Raw genomic sequence first — 18,348 nt, 5'->3', positions numbered from 1 at the left:
CTATGTTCTATATTCTAATATTAAAACAAGCCCATTGCTGGGAAGATACCTGGCATAGAGAAGTAGGTAGAATGTACTTTTACACTGTTAAGTCTAGAATACAGTGAAGAGCTTGTCAGAGCAGCAAAACAAAAATCTCACTGGAGAAAAGCAACTGAAAAGACAGGCACCTGAAAGATAAAGGAGCTCCTCTGCATCTTTATCCTGCCTTGATCCTTCAACATTAGTGATTTTTTCCCCCATAATGCCCCTTAACTTGCTACCAGTTTGCACAAAATAAAAATCAGCACATTAAACTTAATCAAGTAGTTTTTCCCTTCACATTGTAAGCACGTAAGTAGATAATCTAGAATGACTCCCCAGTGCAACACTGAGAAAGCAATAATTTAACAATTTATCTGAAAAACTACATTCCTGGTAACTATCACTTAATGGTTAGCATATTATTAAATCTCATGGCCTTCTTTGATTGATGTACAACATGCCATAGTATTTCTCATAAAAGGGCAAGAAAGTGTAGTTTTGATGAAGGGTTAACAATGCAAAACATTAACTGTTGTATTCTCCACAGATGCTGTGGGACCTTTTGAGTACTTCCAGCACTTTTTTGTGAAATTCCCTTTGTATCCAGCCTTCAAAATATCACCAAAATACTAACTGAACATTCATCTGGCTCCATACGTGTGAATCTTTGTTGTCTGCAAGACTACTGCTGTGTACTCCTACATAACAGTGATATCATTCTAATGCCACTTTTTCCAGAATCCTTTTGATCATTTGTGATGTTTTATATAATGAACACTGTTACAAAGAACAATTTTGTCATTATGATATCCTAGATTTCTTATCAAATCCTCAGTGTTCCTCAAGTGAACATAAACCAGTAAATCTTAAATAGTGATGAATTATTTCATATAAAACATTAGATTGAGAAGTTGAATAGTCATACTGCATTGACATTTCTGAGATCTGTCTGAGGATTTGAAATAATCATGTTGAATAATAATTTATTAATATTTGACAATTAAAAAATTTAAAATGTTTAAACAGACCTGTCAGAATTCAATTACCTGTGTGATGCTTCTAACTCAAGATTGAATTGTTCATCTTCACAATCAGTAGGGGTTGTGTTTTATATTTCCACACATTTTCTGAAATATTTAACTTTTCCAACAGTAATCATTTGATATAAATTTATCTTTGATAAACGGTCGAATAATAAAACTGGAGAATTTTTTCAAAAAATACAGGAGGCTGGAAGTTCACATAACATCCATATAAAAACAATACACTAATACAGCTCAACAGACAGCATCCACTACTATTGCATCCTCAGTGCTTCAGACAGAATAGCATCAGTTCCAATCACAGCAGACAATAGAGAAATTCTTGTTATGCAGGATAACATTTTCATTTAGTTTCTTTAATTGGAGTTTGCACTGATTGTTCTTTCAACAGATGTATCATCTCATTTTCATCATCTTCATCTTCAGCATCACTGTTATCATTTTCATTAAATATATCACTTAATTGGAACATGTGCTGTTGTGGCTGATAAATGTCTTCCATTTGGCTTTTTGTGCAAAGCACCTTTTCCATTTTTGGAATTATGTAGTCATGCAGGAATTCTACAACAGCTATATTAAAAAAAAAGTTACATTTTACCTTTCATTCTTTAGTATTGTTCGAGACTTAAGTTATCAAGGGCCAGGGGTTTAATATTCATTAATGAAATTTCAGCTATGGGTTTTCAAAGTTTAGGCATTCTCTGCATTTAACAGAAATCAAATAGTAACATTATCACATAGTCTCTGGGCATGATGCAAAACAAGGTAATGTTCCAGCTGCTTAGACAACTGAATTTGCAAATCAGCAGATGGTAGTTCAGCAGTTTACTAAAACCATGCAGCACAATGCAACACTATATTATAGACCTTAAAAGCTTTCTCATTCAGAATTCAGTTCAGGTAAATTTATTATCTAGCTTGTACACAAAACCAACTAAAACTCCTGAACATGCAGATCAAGTTAGAGACACATAAATACTTTGATGAATCCAAATCCACATGGTTAAGAACTTTTCCCCAACTAGTTTTCAATTCCACTCATCTTTTTATTCATGTAGTATTAGGAAACGTATTGAATAAATATCAACATGGGACTACAAGTAGTTAGGATAATAGTTCCTGCCTTTTCCAGCTGTATAGCCTCAATAAATCATTTTTTTTTCAATAAAATGGGTTGAAAATCCAAAATGAGATTCACTTTCCAATAAACCACATTCATTTTGAAAGGAGGAAATGTAGGATACTAAACTTCAGAAACCAATATATAGTTTTCAGGAGCTTGTTATCAAGGAAGCTGGAGCATAGCAAGTATTGCTGCTCATTAAAAATTGTGTATTTGGGAAGCACTGGTTTTATTGTATTTACTAAGTACGAGTAATTTTTTGGCCACCAGTAAACCTACATAGTCCAATTTTGCCATCAGCACTAAATGATTGACACTTGCTGTTCATTAGGTTTACAACTGCCCAATATTAGAGAGCAGCTTACAGTATGCTCTCAGTATGAGATGACATTTCAGCATTATCCTCTATACAGTACATCTGGGACGTGAGAGCAGACAAGCAACAGGGAACATTTCAACAAATCAGAATAAAGCATTTTTACTCCAGACACAATACACAAAAAGTGCTGGAGGAACTCAGCAGGTCAGGCAGCATCCGTGGAGGGAAACACTGAAGAAGTTTTCCCAGTGAAGTCTCTTCCAGGGAGGCCTATCCTGAAGAAGTTTTCCTTTTTCCCTCCATGGATGCTGCCTGACTTGCTAAATTCCTCCAGCACTTTTTGTGTATTGCTTCAGATTCCAGCATCTGCAGACTTGTGTGTCTCCTACAGCATTTTTACTGAGCTATTCACCATCTGAATTAAAAACTACATGTAAATTATTTAATTCAATATCAAATCTTAAATAGAAAGCTAAAGAGGGGGCAAAAGAAAAATGACATTCAGAGTTTGATTCTAAATCAAAAGAAAATTATTTTTCTTTTAAAAAATTGTCAATATCATAATCTGATGGAATGAGTCACTTAATTAGTAAAAGTAAATTTTCAATGCTAGAGAAATTGTTTTGATACCAACTAAACATTGGTTATTTATAAAAATTTATTTACACTTGATAGGATAAGACCCAGCTTTCTTTGACACATATATTGGATCTCTGACAGATACCAGAGCTATGTTTTAATAGCAAATCTATCAGTATACTAAAACTAGATTTTGCTGCAAAATCAAATTAATTATCCTAAAAAAAGGAATTTGAATTCTCTGTCAGAACGAGCTTGGTAAACTGCCAAAGTTCTTTTTTTTAAATATTAGATTTAGAGACTAGTATATCTGCTTCTGCTCAACACTATTTCTAGAATTTTAGCACTGCATCTACTTGCACAGATTGTACACTACGGCTTACTATGATCAATGCAAAAACCATAAGGATCAAGCCATTCATCAAGCCGATTGCTTTGTCCTCCATCATTCCCCCAAAAGATGTCAACAGTCAAGGCCTTGTATGCTGTTTACGTGATTGAACAGTTGCTTTCGTGAATGGACCTGGCCCCACAATTTGTATTTGGTGGGTACACTGAACATTATAGAGAGAATAAATGCCCACTCACTGGTTAAGCCTGTTAATTGGGCTTTACAGAGCCCTAGTTAAGCTGTACAGTTTACCTAGCAAATGAAATATTAACATATGGATATAAACATTATAAAGGACAACTATAATATCAGGGAATATGCAATTGTGAAAATAGGAATCACTAGCAAGTCCAATCCACTGAACACACATCTTAAGCATATTTGATCAACTTCTATCACAGCTTTCCTGATATGGAAATTTCTTTGGGTACTGTGGCTACCACTGCCATTTCCAATTAATGCTAAATAATTTCAGTTACTGAATGAAGAGCAGCAGATTGTGTAACAGCAATGTTTCACAATAGTGTTGAAAAAATGTGAATGTTACAGCTCTATTTTCCCATTTTTCCAATCCTATGTTGTGAAATTCATGGGACTTCTTTAAGAATTATAAGCCAAAATAAGGAACAAAATAAATATATTCAGAACTATAAAACAAACTCTTAAAATTTGAGGGTTAGTGTATCAGCATATATTGCTAGTTGCAACATATTCATCTGGCAATGAATGAAGGTCATGAGTAATAACAAATGCATGAAGAGTTCTTTTCCAATTTTATAAACAATTATGGTTAGACCAATTATAATACCCAACTACATCCTTAGCAGAGATCAACTAAGGAAACAAACCATAGTTCAAATGGGTTCCAATGACTCAATGATCACTGCCTTGATGAACTAACTATCAAGAATTGTGGGAAGAATATTAAAAAAAACAAATACAATAATAGCAGTAATTGGATAGGACACTGACCTCCAAAGGATTTCCTGGACCAGTTAGGTACATAGCGGGTTTTTAATCTATAGAACATCCTTTGAATGGCTAGAGGTGGAACATCTCTAGAAAAATAATAAGATACGATTTGCTCTTAATGAAAATAATTTTACTGAAATAAATGCCAACACACGTTCAACTGACTGGAAATAAATTGTTTGTTTCACATAATTTTGTGAAATTCAGGCAAGAAAATTGTAAGAATCAGAAGCCCTTCAAACAGAAATAAGTTTGTATTTTCAAAGCTTTTAAGTTCTTAATCAGAGTCTAATTAAATTAAATGCTGGAGAATTTAATGTTAAGAAGCATAGACTCAGGATAAGGGGTCACGTATTTAGTCCTCCTCTTAGTTTTTGGGTACAAAATCCAGTTGTTGTTATTATCTTTATGTCACTGCCTTTTTTGAAATGGAAATGAAGGCAAGGTTGTTTACCCTACAGCACTGCAAAGTTCCTCCCAGTCCACCTCACCAATGTCATCAACACCCAGCAGGTACAATCTGCAAAATACAATGGACATGGTTTACACCTAGTTTCAATTGGTAATATCTTTGACAAAATTACACTAAAAATGTCTCTTTTATAAGTAAATTAAATTGGTAACTTGGTTTATTATTTTCACAGGTACCAAGTTACAGTGATAAACTTTGTCTTGCATGCCATTCATACAGATCATTTCATTACACAGTGCATTGAGGTAGTACAAGGGAAAACAATAACAGAATGCAGAATAAAGTGTTACATTTACAGAGAAGGTGCTGTGTAGGCAGACACTAAGGTGCAAGGCTACGATGAGGTAGATTGTGAAAAGTCCATCTTATTGGACTATGGGACCGTTCAATAGTCTTATAACTGTGGAAGAGAAGCTGTTCTTGAGCCTGGTGGTATGTGCTTCCAGGCTTTTGTATATTCTGCCTGATTGGGGGGGGGGGGGGGGGGGGGGGGGGAAGAGGGGGAGGGGAAGAAGAGAGACTGTCTGGATGTCTGGAGTGGGTGGGATCTTTGATTATGATGGTAGACAGAGTCCATAGAGGGAAGGCTGGTTTCTGTGATGTGCTGAGCTGTGTCCGCAACTGCAGTTTCTTGCAGTCACTGCCAGAGCAGTTCCCATACCAAGCTGTGATGCATCCAGAAAGAATGCTTTCTATGGTGCATCAATAAAAAAATCAGTGCAGGTCAAAGGTCCAAATTTCTTTAGCCTCCTGAGGAAGTAGAGGCACTGATGAGCTTCCTTGGCCATGATGTCTATGAGGTAGGACCAGGCCCAAGGTCTAAATAAATTAGACAATATCTAGATCTAGTACAAGCTTTGCTCTCAGTTGTGGCCATCAGCCTATGCAAGTGTCTATAATATCTAATACCACAAAGGTGTGGCCAAAATATAACTCAGCAGTATTCCAAAACCTGATGAATAAAATCTTAATATTTTTGCCTTTAGAATCTTAACATGGTATGAACAAAAGCATCCTCAGATTAAAATTATCACCCTTAAATTGCCTTGCTGGGTATAACAACAATTGACCATATTACTATATTATGTTTTATTATAAAAATATTACCAATAAAATGCTTTATTGCCTCAAATATCTTAACTGGACATCTTACCTTTTGATGAGATTGATATTGTTCTGGTAACAGTTAGTTTTCAAAGCCATCGTCCTGCCAGACATTTTTGCAGTCAAGATACCCAACCTATCAAGGAATAAAAGTAATTAAAACTACCACAGCTATTTTGGTTACCTGGAAAGATGCTGATTATTTAAGTTTAGTTACTTAATGAATCAGCAGACATATTAATGCAAAGGCAAATTCATTTCAGGTCCTTGGGAACTTCTGAATTTGCTACCTCCCCTGCTATAGGAATATTGTGTAGGTATGCTCGTTTCTTGAAACATTCAAACCAGGCATGACTGGCTTGAACATACCGGAAGATCCACCAACCACATCCTGTACTTTCGAGTTTTGGCATAACAACCTTGCTTTATCCTTAATCATCATCACACTTTGGCACATGCCAAGGATTCTCATCTTCTAACCACACACTATTTTGCATTTATTGTGTTATAACATCTCTGCCCTTCATAACACATAATGCACTTTCATTTTAGGCACTAACTTTTATCTCATCCACATTGTTAAGGTTTTTTTTTGCATTGCTGACAATCCAAGATTTAACTAATGGCCACTAAGTATTCAACTTAGTCACTTCTATTAATTACATTCAGATTTGTAATTCAAGGCCACATACACTGGAGTCAAAGATACTACCATAAAAATTCATATATTGAATGCAAGAAACACCTGTATTGAGAAGTTCTTGGGCTAGGACTTGCTGCCAAGAGTAAGCAACCTGACACTGACCTATATGGAAAGAATGAACTTGCCTTTTGCTGATCTGTCACTGTGAATTTGCTCTCTGACAGTGACTCAACTGTAAAAGGTGAGGCACATGGTAGCAGGGTCTTGGCATGGTGAGAGAGAGGAAGAAAAGAAGATGACACCTCCCACCCATGAAACAACTGAAGTAAACTTGGACAGTCTGTTCCATTATTTCCTGGCCATGGGCAGCTGTAAAACCTGTCAAAAATTCTGGCACTCACAAAACATTCAGAACAATGCAAAAACCATAAAAAAAGTTTAAATTTATAAACAATTATACACATTTAAACAATGCAGGAAATGTAAATTACCTAATACTTACATAGGAACCACATAGCTCTCTTTCACAGAAGATGCAGGCTGAGCACCTGGCAGAGGTATTGCAAAATTGCACATAGCTGTTGGCATCTACAAGTCAAACTTTGCAGCATGGGCAAATGAGTGGGCAACATTTGGGATTTCTGCATTGGCATGGGACTCAGAACTTGGTGGCACTTAGATGGAGAAAAGCCTACAATTCAGCTGGAAACTGCCAACATTTTCAGGCAAGTTCAGCTCATTGTAATTCTGTAGTGCTTCAAAATTGCAAAGAAAATTCAGCCAGTTAAAAAAATAGGCTGAAATAAATAAGGCACTAATTACCAAGTTTTTGACTCAAAGAATACTAGAATAGCAAGAGCATAAAGGCCATTTGGTCCATTGTTTATTATTCAGCCAGCTCGCAGCAGAGCAATCCCATCAGTATCATTTCCTGTTTTATTTCCCAAATGAGCCTGCAATTTACTTAAATGCCTGCCCAACTTCCCACTGAAGAATCTGAGTGACTACTTCCACTTCCTTTATATGCAGCAATTTCCAGTTTATAACTGCTCTGTGTAAATAAGTTCTTCCTCACATCCCTCTTGTACTTTTTATTCAATACTTTAAAATCTGTACTGCCAACTCCTTGAACCATCTTTTACTGGAATCAACTTCCCTCCATTTATCCTCCTGACAAAATGCGTCAAAAAACTGAGTACCAAAGCTGCAAAATTAACCCAGTAAAGCCAACCAGATACTTGTAAATTAGATTTACATATGATGAGCATTTGTCGGCTCTTGGACTGTACTCACTGGAGTACAGAAGAATGAGAGGGGACCTTATAGAAACATTTCGAATGTTGAAAGGACTGGACAGAGTAGATGTGGCTAAGCTGTTTCCCTTGGTGGGTGAGTCCAGGACTAGAGGGCACAGTCTTAGAATTAGAGGGTACCAGTTTAAAACAGAAATGAGATATTTCTTTAGCCAGAGGGTAGTGAATTTATGGAATTCTTTGCTACATACAGCTGTGGAGGCCCGATCATTGGGGGCGTTTAAGGAGGAGATCGATAGGTATCTAATTAGTCAAGATATCAAGGGATATGGGAAAAAGGCCGGAAATTGGGGCTAGATAGGAATAGTTTAGTTTAGTTTAGCTCATGGAGCAGACTCGATGGGTCGAATGACCTATTTCTGCTCCTTTGTCTTGTGGTCTTGTAAATCTTCATGGTTCAAAGACTGCTTCATATCCAGCAGAAGAGTGGATACGAAAGGATACCGACTAGAGCGTCATTCAGAAGAAAATAGCTGACATAACACTACAATGCATCTTCTGGCTGGGATTTTTCCAACCATGTCATAGCAGAAGAAATACTAAGATGACAGACACAAGAAACACTGAGGATGTTCAGAAATACTAAAAGAAAATTGTTAACCTTGTGTTTTTGTGCTATAACTCACCAGTGTATTTAATTGAAAAACTTTCTTATAACTTTTACAGCCAGAATTCTTCCAAAATTCAAAAAGAGTAAAAATCTTTACTATATGAATGAGATAGACATTAACTTACCATTTCTGCCTACACTGCAACCAGTTCCGATGCTCCATTTGCTCTGCAATTGCACCCCAAGGAAGGTTCTTGTATAAATGTTCACGGAAGATTGAATCAGACACATTTGAATCAGAATTTGTCATTGTTAGATCATGAGGTAATTCTTGTATCCTTTCTTTCATTATTTTTTCCATTATTTTCATCAATTCCCTCACTTCCTTTTTACTCCAGACTCCAGTTTTCAAGGCTGTTTTTAAAAAAAACTGACTTAAGGAAGTTTTCCTTTTGGCCTTACAAGGTTAACTCAACAAGAAACCATACACAATCAGAACTTCAATTCACCAAACGTAGTCTTTCTGAATTTGTGGACTTATTTGTAGCTTAAAAACGACAGTAGTCCAAGTAAAATAGGCTGAACGGATGAGATAATGGTGAGAAGCAGTTCCCTTGGAATATAGACTCCTAGATTGATTTCGTGGTGTGAACCCTACATAAATACGTTAAAATAACACTTTCACAACCATAAGGTATCCCAAAATGCTTCACAAGTAATTAAGTGCTTAAAGTAGTATAGCTACTGATGTAATGTGTGGAATAATGTTAATCAATTTGAACATAACAATGAACTACAAATAACTTGATAAATCATGAAATAATCTGGTTTTGTTAGTGTTGCTTAATAATTATTGGTTGGGACAATACAAAAGCCCACTTTCCTATGAATCTTTTGATGGAATACACCCAAGAGAATCTCATTTTGACACACCATCCAAAAATAATCTGCTCTGACAACTGAGCACTCCAGTAGTATTACTTCAAATTGTCAACCAAAATTGTTTACTGTAGAGTGGGGCAATGGATTTCTGATTCGGAGGCAAGAGTTATTACTTTAGAGAAAACGAACACATTTAATTATTTTAACTCATTAATCTTAAGTATAGACATTTGGTAAACATAGTGCCTGGAATTACACAAAGACCCTAAACCATAAAACATTTATTACATTCCAATAACATGTAATTTAAAGGCTAAGGTTATTGAAAAAGTGTCTACATATTTATATGAAATAATAAACATAGTTGTAATTAACCTACATTTCTTTAATAATCTTGCCCGATTTAAAACAGATGTATCACTTCGATCCATGAGTTTAGCAATTTTTATCCAGTGATTCCCATGAATTTTACGCAAGTTATTCAGTTTCTCCAATTCTTCTTCTGTGTATCTAATAAGAAATAATATTTCTTTATCAAACTTAAAATAATGCAAGGTTAAACACAGCAACTATACACCAAACTATATAAACTCTGGGGTGGAGCAACTTCCAGAAATAATCAGGGACAGAATTAGCTGTATTATTTTGTATAAGTATGGATTAATTCACAATGTTTATAGGACAGGAGGAGGGCATTTGGCCCATTCAGTTTGCATCATCTAGTCCCACTCCCATAGCCCTACACATTCCTGTCCTCTCACCATATATTCTTGCCCTTCCAATACTTATCCATCTCTCTTCTGAACATTACCATTGTCCCTCTGTGGTAGTGCATTCCAAGCCCTAACCACTCAGTGTATTTTCTTCCCTCATGTCATTTTGTAATAATCATTGTTAAAGATCTAAGTAAACAAATCTTTGAAACTGACAGGGCTGATTGCCAGTAGTCATGGAGGCAGATTTATTCATGACCTTCAAATGGGAGCTATATATTAGTATATGGAAGGAAGATACTTGCAGAACTACAGGGAGAGCATGGCCAGCATCAACAGATAATCTTGGAAGACTCACTAAGGCTATGCAAAACACAGTATAAATGTGGTCAGCAGGCGCCAAGAGCAAGAACTCAGCTAAGCACAAGTGTTTGCATCATTTGTATTACAGAATGATTGAACTCATAATTACAACCAGGCTAGACTTTGGACAGAATAAAGAATGCTGAGGAAAATGCCTTTTCCAAGAATTGGATGGCAATCATTTAAAAAGGAAAGCCCTAAAAAAGGAATGACCTTTAAAAAAGACTGCATAATCAAACTTAGCACAAATTTTAACAATTTTAATCTGTATTTGAAAAGGGTAGCCAGAAATTGAAAAACAAATGCTATTCGTGCATAATGTTTTAGACTGCTTTATACAAACGGTGGAATACACTGACCAGCAAGCGTTTCCTATAATATTCTGAACTGATCAAAAAAATCTCAAAACACCACCATGAACCATCTTTTCTGAAGACACTATCCATTTTTTCTTTTAATAGTTCTATCAACTATAGCCCAAGTTTGCAGAACCACTTGCAAGAAAAGTCAATGCAATGCTCCGATCAGTAGCAATACCTGTGCACGTAGGCACAAAGCACAATTCAGTAACTTTCACTTCATGACAGCATTTCTTATTTATGACTTGATGAAAGAGGTGCAAATAGTACAGATGGTGAACATCATGCATAATTGAGCCACATATTAAAAAACTGCAAGTGTTGTGCAAAATCAATTATAACTTATTTTATTGGATGCAGGCACCACAGGAAAGGCCAGCATTTATTACCCATCCATAACTGTGCTCAAGAAGGTATCGGTAAACCACCTTCTTTAAATATAACAGGGTGACTAATCTTTGGAATTCCCTACTCAAGAAAACTGAAAAGACACTATATTCAAGCCAAGAGATTAATAGATTTTTACATATTTATGGAACCAAGAATTTTGGGGTTTATGCAAGAAAGAGATACCGAGGTATCTTTCAAGAAGACAACATCTATCAAAGATCCCCACCATCTGGGCCATGCCATCTTTTCACAGCTCCCATCGGGCAGGAGGTACAGAAGCCTGAAGTCCCACACCACCAGGTTCAAGAACAGCTACTTCCCTTCAACCATTTGGTTCTTGAACCAACTGGTAAACCCTAATCACTACACTTTTCATTGCACCTGTACATACATGTACTCGTGCAAATGACAATAAACCCAACTTTGAATGATGAAACATGCATTAGTGACAATAATTGAGCAGTGACATATGTTTCCAAGTCAGGATGGTGAACTTATTGGAGGGGAACCTGCAGATAGTATTCCAGTGCACTTGCTACCCTTAACCCTCTTGGAGGTAGGCATTGAGGTTTGGACTTTTTCCAATGGGTGGCATGCATTGCAGCCATATTCTGATGTGGAGATGATGAATCTTTAGGGTGGTGGATGAGATGCCCACCAGGCAGGAGAATCTTGCCTTGTCCTGGATTAGAGTGAGCTTCATGAATGTTGTTGGAGCCATACTCATTCAGGCAAGTTGGCGTGTTCCATCGTGCTTCTGACCCATGCCATGTGGATGTCTTTGAGGTGCAGGGAGGGGTGAGTCACTCCCCACAGAATATCAAGCCCATGACCTGCTCTTGAAGCCACCATATTCGTGTGGCTGATTCAATCAGGTTTCAGGTCAACTCTAATCTCTGCCTGAGGGTGTAGACGGTGGGGATTCAGTGATGTTAGCTCTGCCAAATGTCAAGATTATGTGGTTAGATTCTCTCATCAGAAATGGTCATTGCCTGCCATGTTTGCGGTGTGAATGGTACTTGACACTTAATCACCCAAGTCGGAATGTTTGAGGGACACACACAAAATGCTGGAGGAACTCAGCAAGTCAGGTAGCATCTATAGAGGGAAATAAACAGTTGACGTTTCAGGTCGAGACCCTCTGTCCTGATCCAGAACCTGCAGAAATAGCACCTAAACCACTGGTGAGGTATGGTAGAAGGCATTACAAAACACAATAGAGTTTCCCCACACAAAGTCAGATCATCTGGTTCACCTGGACACTGCCACTTATGCATCCACGAGCCTCCTTCCTATTTAATTCATTTGAACATATTAGCACATCTTCCTAACTCTCTAGATTTCCAATTAAATGATAAATTGAGATCCATGATGCAAAGGAAAGCTAGAATGAATTTAGTTCTTCATAAAATGATTGGAAATGCCTAAAACTCAGATGAAAAGTGGTAATCAGAAAACAGAGTCATAAAACAAGGAGAAACCCTGAATTGAATCCAGCCCTGAATTAAATTTTACAATCCCCCGCAATTTTTTGTTATCGCAGAGCTGTTATCCATTTAGAACAAACATCCATCCAAATAATTAAAATGCTATATACAGAATATTCCATATTACCTACCTGCCTTTACATCGATTAGGATCAAACATCTTCTTAGCTCGCTGATAAACACACTTCCATGGTCTTGGAATACCTTCAGCTAAGAGGAGTTTCAATACAACATTGATGTATCATTAACAATGAATGAAAGAAAATATGGAAATTGTGGCTTAACAAAAGAGAAACTAACAGGCAGACAGAAAACCAGATTTGCAAAATCTATTAACGGTAGAAAGATGCAAGGTACAATTAGTAAAGAAAAACCTGAGGTTTGACAGTTGTAGGAGGGTGTCAGTTAATCTAATGCAAAGTCAAAAATTTGAAATCCACCCTGGTACACTCAATTATAGAGGGATAAAACAGAACTATGAATATACCTAATTTAGTACAGAATAAATTATTCTGTTTTAGTTGTTTTATTCTCATCATCTCATCAAAGGACTCAGGAACATGGAAAAACTCCCACTCAGTTTGAATTCCAGTTAACTCCATTAATTCTTTTACGTTTTTCTTCAATTGCTCATTTTCTTCCTTTGTGAATCTGCCTTGTCGGATTGGAATTCCTACACACGTAAAAAACAGAAGTTACCAGATTTGATATTAAAAACAGAAAACAAAAATATAGTAGTTATTTTGATTCATCTCTTAACCCCAGCTATGGGGACATAGAGGATTCAGCAGCACAGACATAACCAGCAATTTCCTCTGCAATAGTCAAGCACTCCTGATCAAGTTTAACAGATAAAATATTTTTGCTCAAAATACGACAAGCTAGTAGAATAGAAAAATAAAATGAAGCACAATTAGAACAAATCAAGAGTAAAATGCTTGAGTTGCTAACATTCAGTTCAGTATCAGATGCTCTTGATTCAAGTACTGCTCTGTTTGGAGCATATTGTCTCGGCACACACATACACAACAGTGAAGAAACAGTGTTGTCAGATGAAATCTGTCAACTTATATAGACAGTCCTATTATAAGAGGAGCAACGACCACTCCTGGCTCATATTTCACTTCCCGCCAATAAATATAGATTGACCTGTCACAGATTTTACCTTCTGATAATTAGCTGCTACAACAGCACAGTAGTGTAGCAGTCAGTGTAATGTTATTACAGCGCCAGCGACCTGGGTTCAATCCCGGCCACTGTCTGTAAGGAGTTCGTATGTTTTCCCTGTGACTGCATGGGTTTCCTCCCACATTCCAAAGACATATGGGTTAGCATGCCCACAACATAGGTTGGCACCGGAAACATGGCAACACTTGCAGGCTGCCCCCAAAAAATTCTATGCAAAGATGCATTTCACTGTGTGTTTTGATGTACGTGACTAATAAAGAAATCTTAAATCTTAATTTTGAAAGCAATTCAGTCCTGAACTCAAAAAGATATATTCTCCAATACAAGATTTAAAAGCAAAAGGTAGTGCAAAGACTCTTTAAAATCATGTCCATAGGCAAAACTTCAATGTACAGTCTAAGGCTGGTAAGAACCTTATAAAATCATAATAATGAGTACTTGTTTTCAATACCAAGTTCTTGTAAATATTTTTTTCTCTCCTTTAACCTACACATATACAGCTTCCTCTCTGGTAACAGATATACATGATAACAAAATATCCATGACTAGGCTAAGTTAAGAAATGTAATATTAAGTTTTAGTTAAATGATAAATCCTGTCCGTTATCATTTAAAGCAGAATGGAATTTAGCTTGTCCATTTGCATGTTGCAGACAACGAGTTTCTCTATGGTGTGTTATAAACGGCTCACCTAGGACCTCCAAAGCAGCTGCTCTGTGCACACCAAATGGCACTAATTCCTATTGATACTCTATTAAAATTTATTTTCAAATTTGTAAAACAATGTGAAGTTGCATACTCATGCAGTGATTTTCTAAAAATAAATCTTGTCCATTCTAGCAAGACCCAAGGTAAGAAGACAATTGCAGTGTGGGCTGTTGTAACAGTTTCTTTGCAAGGCTGTGAGCAAAGGATTGTGAATCTTTGGAATTATTTACCTTACACAGCAGCAGGTGATTTGATTTTGGATACAAACAGAAATTGAGGATTAGAGGTTCAGCCGACAATTTGACTTGAGGCACAGGCGCAAATGATTGTACTGAATGATGGAGCGGGTTCTTGGAGCTCTATGGCTCGATCCCGATTTATATCTTAGACTTTTATGGGCAGTTAGGATATGTGGAAGTCACAATTTAAATGTCCAAGATTCGTGAGTAAAGCTCATATTGTTTTATAACCAGCAAGACCCTGGATGTGATTAATGATGGTTTGCTTCAATCTCCTTGGATCCCCACTCAATATTGTCAGATCGCAGAAACTCAGATTACACAGAAGTGCACAAAAATACCCATTTCAGACATGAACCACAGGATTCTCCTGCACAACACGCACACACACATTTCATTAAAAAAATCTTCAGTTCGCTGAACACTAGAGCAGAAAATTTGCTCCATGAAGTTACATAAATTGCAACTTCTTAAGCAATTTCTTATACAGCTCACCACTGTCAGTTGCTTTTCAAATACAATAACTTACTTAAAATCTCAATTTGCATAATCCCTTGAATTTGAATATGAAAGCTGAAAAATTTTGCAAGTAAAATATGCAAGGAATTGCTCAACAATAAATTAGTGTTAAATGAATAAACAAAAATTCTGATGATCAGCTCTACCTTCTTCTTTAAATTTTTCAAAACGTGGAAGATCATATTTATACATGCTGTGCAGTGTCCCAGTTGTCAGCTTTTCCACACTTGGAACAAAATCTTTGAGTAGCTCAGCCAGCTTGGATTTAGACATCTGAATGGCTGCATCTTCGCCAAAAGGCATGTCCTCTTCTTGGGACTGCTTAACAGATGTGTTGTCAATATTATCATCAGACACAATCACATGTTGTCGCTCCTGCCATTTCTTTTCCTGTTTCTTCTGAGTTTTCAAAATCTTGTTTGGTTTTGCAATGGTTTCAGGGGTAAAGACCACCTGTAATGTGTTCTCTCTGCTCAATGCAGAGCAGTGCACAGGCCCATCCTGCCTCACGTTCTTTGTTTTGCTAGATTTGCATTTAACTAAAGTGCCTTTCTTTTGCTTTAACTTTTTGGAGATTTTGACAGCTTCTTGGCAAACTGTACTGGAATTATGGATTGCTTGCTCAGTCTGTTCTGCAACAATCCCTGCGGAGTCAGTCTCTTGCATAGTCATAGAGTGGCCTTTTGCCGTGTTCTGTGAAATCCCACTTGCATTGCATTTTACTTTATGTTTCTTTAATGACTTTTCATGATTGTCTGAGTTTGCACAGTAATTCTTTTCCACAACAGTTTCAAATGGCAACACTCCACTTTCTTTACATTTCTTCACAGACTTCTGTAAAACTTCAACATCATTGAGGGAGGTGTTGCACTGCATTTTCTTTTTCTTTTTCTTTTTCTTGTGCTTTTTGGGTGAAATGTCCATATCAATATCAGCAGTTTCTAAAATTTCACCCTCTTTGCAAGGATTCCCTGTAATGGTCTCTGAACCACCTTCTGCTGACTGAGAATAGCGTTCTTTTTCCTTTTGATTGCCAGCCTTCCCTACCGAATTCTCTATCTGTTGTATAATCTTTACTGTTGTATAATCAGACACTTCACTGCTCTCTGCTGGATCAGAACAATGCTTCCTTTTCTTCTTCCCACCTTTGCCATCCACAGACTTGGGATCTTGCACTGATTGTAGAGTCTCTTGTGCAGGAATCCCCAAAATATCATCACCTTTCAATAAAACACCACAATCCTTTTCTTTGGCAGTCTCTACCCTAAACTTAGAAATATCTCCCTCTTCTGCCAAGCAAGAATGGCGATTTTTGTTATTCTCTTGTTTGACTTCACTGCCCACCAACTTGGGGTTTTGCTTCTCTTCCCTAATCTCTAGTGCACATAGCTGTGATGCATAATCACCTCCCACTGACCTGGAATGGTGCTTTGTCTTTCTTTGCTCACCAAATGACTTATGATTTTCCAGCTGTAAACTGTCACATGCAGCCCCTGATCTGGAAAAATGTTTCTCTTTTCTTTGTTTCTTCTGTTCCTTTTCATCATCACCGACAAGTGGATTATTCAGGATCAGGTCAGAGTCCACCATAACTGAACTATCAAACCTTCCTAATGAGACGCATTTGTCTTTCTTTTTCTTCTTCTCTTTCTTTTCAGTATGGTCCGTTAACCTGAGATTTTGTACGTCTGCAGCATCACATTGTCCCTCTGATCTAGAACCATTCCTTTCCTTTTCACGTTTCCTTTTCTTCTTTGGTCTTACATCTTCATTTACAAACAGACTTAAGTCTTTTTCAGAGTCCACTTTAACAGTTTCTAAATTTTCACATTCACCTAATGACATGGTATATTTTTTCTTTTTTTGTTTCCTGTGTCCATGTAACTTGGGACTCTGCACCTCATGGTGATCCTCTGCAGTAGAAGTCTCTGGATTATCTTCCGGAAAATGAGAAGAAAGTTTTCGTTGTGTTGTCACCATATCTATGTTTTTTCACTCTATGTACTACATCATGGATCATACTGCACTTTCCTCAATTGTACTGTCCTGCACTCAAACATGAAAAAAACATTCATTTAAGCAAAAGCAACATTTTCAACCATTCTATCTTAAGAAATATGCAATACTTATATTCTTTTTACATGGAGTAAAACCAGTTCAACAGCAATACTGACCAGACCCTGATGCTTTAATTCTGCTCAATCACTCATCTCCAGATTATTCTGAATGCATTATAAATGCTGTACAAATATGTAGTCACCAGCACTCATTTGTTCCCTCCTACTCATACACAACACTATGGATACCCAAATGCATTATCCAAGTGGCCACTCTTCCCACATCTCACTGTGGATGTGCACTTTTCAGTGCAGTACCTTGATCATTTCTCCAAGCTGTACCCTCACCCAATTGCTCTTCCGTCCTACCCATTAGTTCACTAAATAAATAGAGATAGTGAAGAAATATTTTGTTAACAATTAATTCTCACTATGCGAGTGTGCTTTCCAAAGCCAGCATTCATCACACGGCTGCCGATTGTTTTAGAGAAAGTGGCAGCGGTTCCGATTTAGTGGCATCAACTAAGAGCCGGAATTCTCCCTGGTTTGTGGCTGAAAACTCATCTTGGCGTCAATGTAACACAAAATCAGCCACCAGCGGCTGCTAGGACGAGATGTATTTCCCTCACCCAAGGGGCTTGTGTCCCCCAGTCACTCCCAGGCGATGAGGCCTCCAGAACATGCGTCGAGAATGCTGGCCCGTTAGGCCCGCATTCAAACAATGACCCGTCTTAAACAACCCCTTTATTCCCTGGTCCTCGTCGGAGAGGTGCAAACGAAACCTTCCCAATTCAGGTTTTCCCCATTGAACTCCTCATCTCCTTTATTTTTAAAACGTTTAAGCGCCCGAAAGCCACGTTACCCGCCGGACTCCTCTCGCAACGGAAACGGAAGTCGCCGCCAGTCCACAG

The 18,348-nt window shown here is 37.2% G+C and overlaps 1 protein-coding gene across 5 annotated transcripts; it reads right to left on the bottom strand.

The window, feature by feature from the left end:
- Window positions 1–980: 980 nt before the first annotated feature.
- On the bottom strand, window positions 981–18,337 carry LOC127582064 (transcription termination factor 1-like). Of its 5 annotated transcripts, none has more exons than XM_052037041.1 (10): window positions 18,300–18,337; window positions 15,527–17,426; window positions 13,215–13,400; window positions 12,859–12,937; window positions 9,795–9,925; window positions 8,719–8,947; window positions 6,077–6,163; window positions 4,906–4,971; window positions 4,452–4,537; window positions 981–1,637 (listed from the first exon to the last, which is right to left on the bottom strand). In XM_052037041.1, exons 2-10 carry the CDS (start codon window positions 17,358–17,360, stop codon window positions 1,411–1,413), a joined length of 2,925 nt encoding a protein of 974 aa, XP_051893001.1. In that variant the 5' UTR covers window positions 17,361–17,426; window positions 18,300–18,337; the 3' UTR covers window positions 981–1,410. The 5 variants fall into 5 exon arrangements, with proteins under 5 accessions (XP_051893001.1, XP_051893002.1, XP_051892998.1 ...); XM_052037042.1 differs by having other exon boundaries at window positions 15,527–17,431; window positions 18,067–18,300; XM_052037038.1 differs by having other exon boundaries at window positions 18,067–18,300.
- Between the last annotated feature and the right edge of the window lie 11 nt (window positions 18,338–18,348).

The sequence above is a fragment of the Pristis pectinata genome, chromosome 23 (assembly GCF_009764475.1).
Source record: "Pristis pectinata isolate sPriPec2 chromosome 23, sPriPec2.1.pri, whole genome shotgun sequence".
NCBI lineage: Eukaryota > Metazoa > Chordata > Chondrichthyes > Rhinopristiformes > Pristidae > Pristis > Pristis pectinata.
The sequence above is the reverse complement of the archived record's forward strand: the minus strand, read 5'-3'. Positions and strand labels throughout refer to the sequence as shown.

Coding starts and splice junctions, on each gene's coding strand:
- LOC127582064 (XM_052037041.1), bottom strand. CDS start 17,360: ATGGTGACAACACAACGAAAACTTTCTTCTCATTTTCCGGAAGATAAT. Junction 4,538..4,905: donor GAACTTTGCAGTGCTGTAGG/GTAAACAACCTT, acceptor TTATTTTTCTAG/AGATGTTCCACCTCTAGCCA. Junction 1,638..4,451: donor GTCCAGGAAATCCTTTGGAG/GTCAGTGTCCTA, acceptor TTTTTAATATAG/CTGTTGTAGAATTCCTGCAT.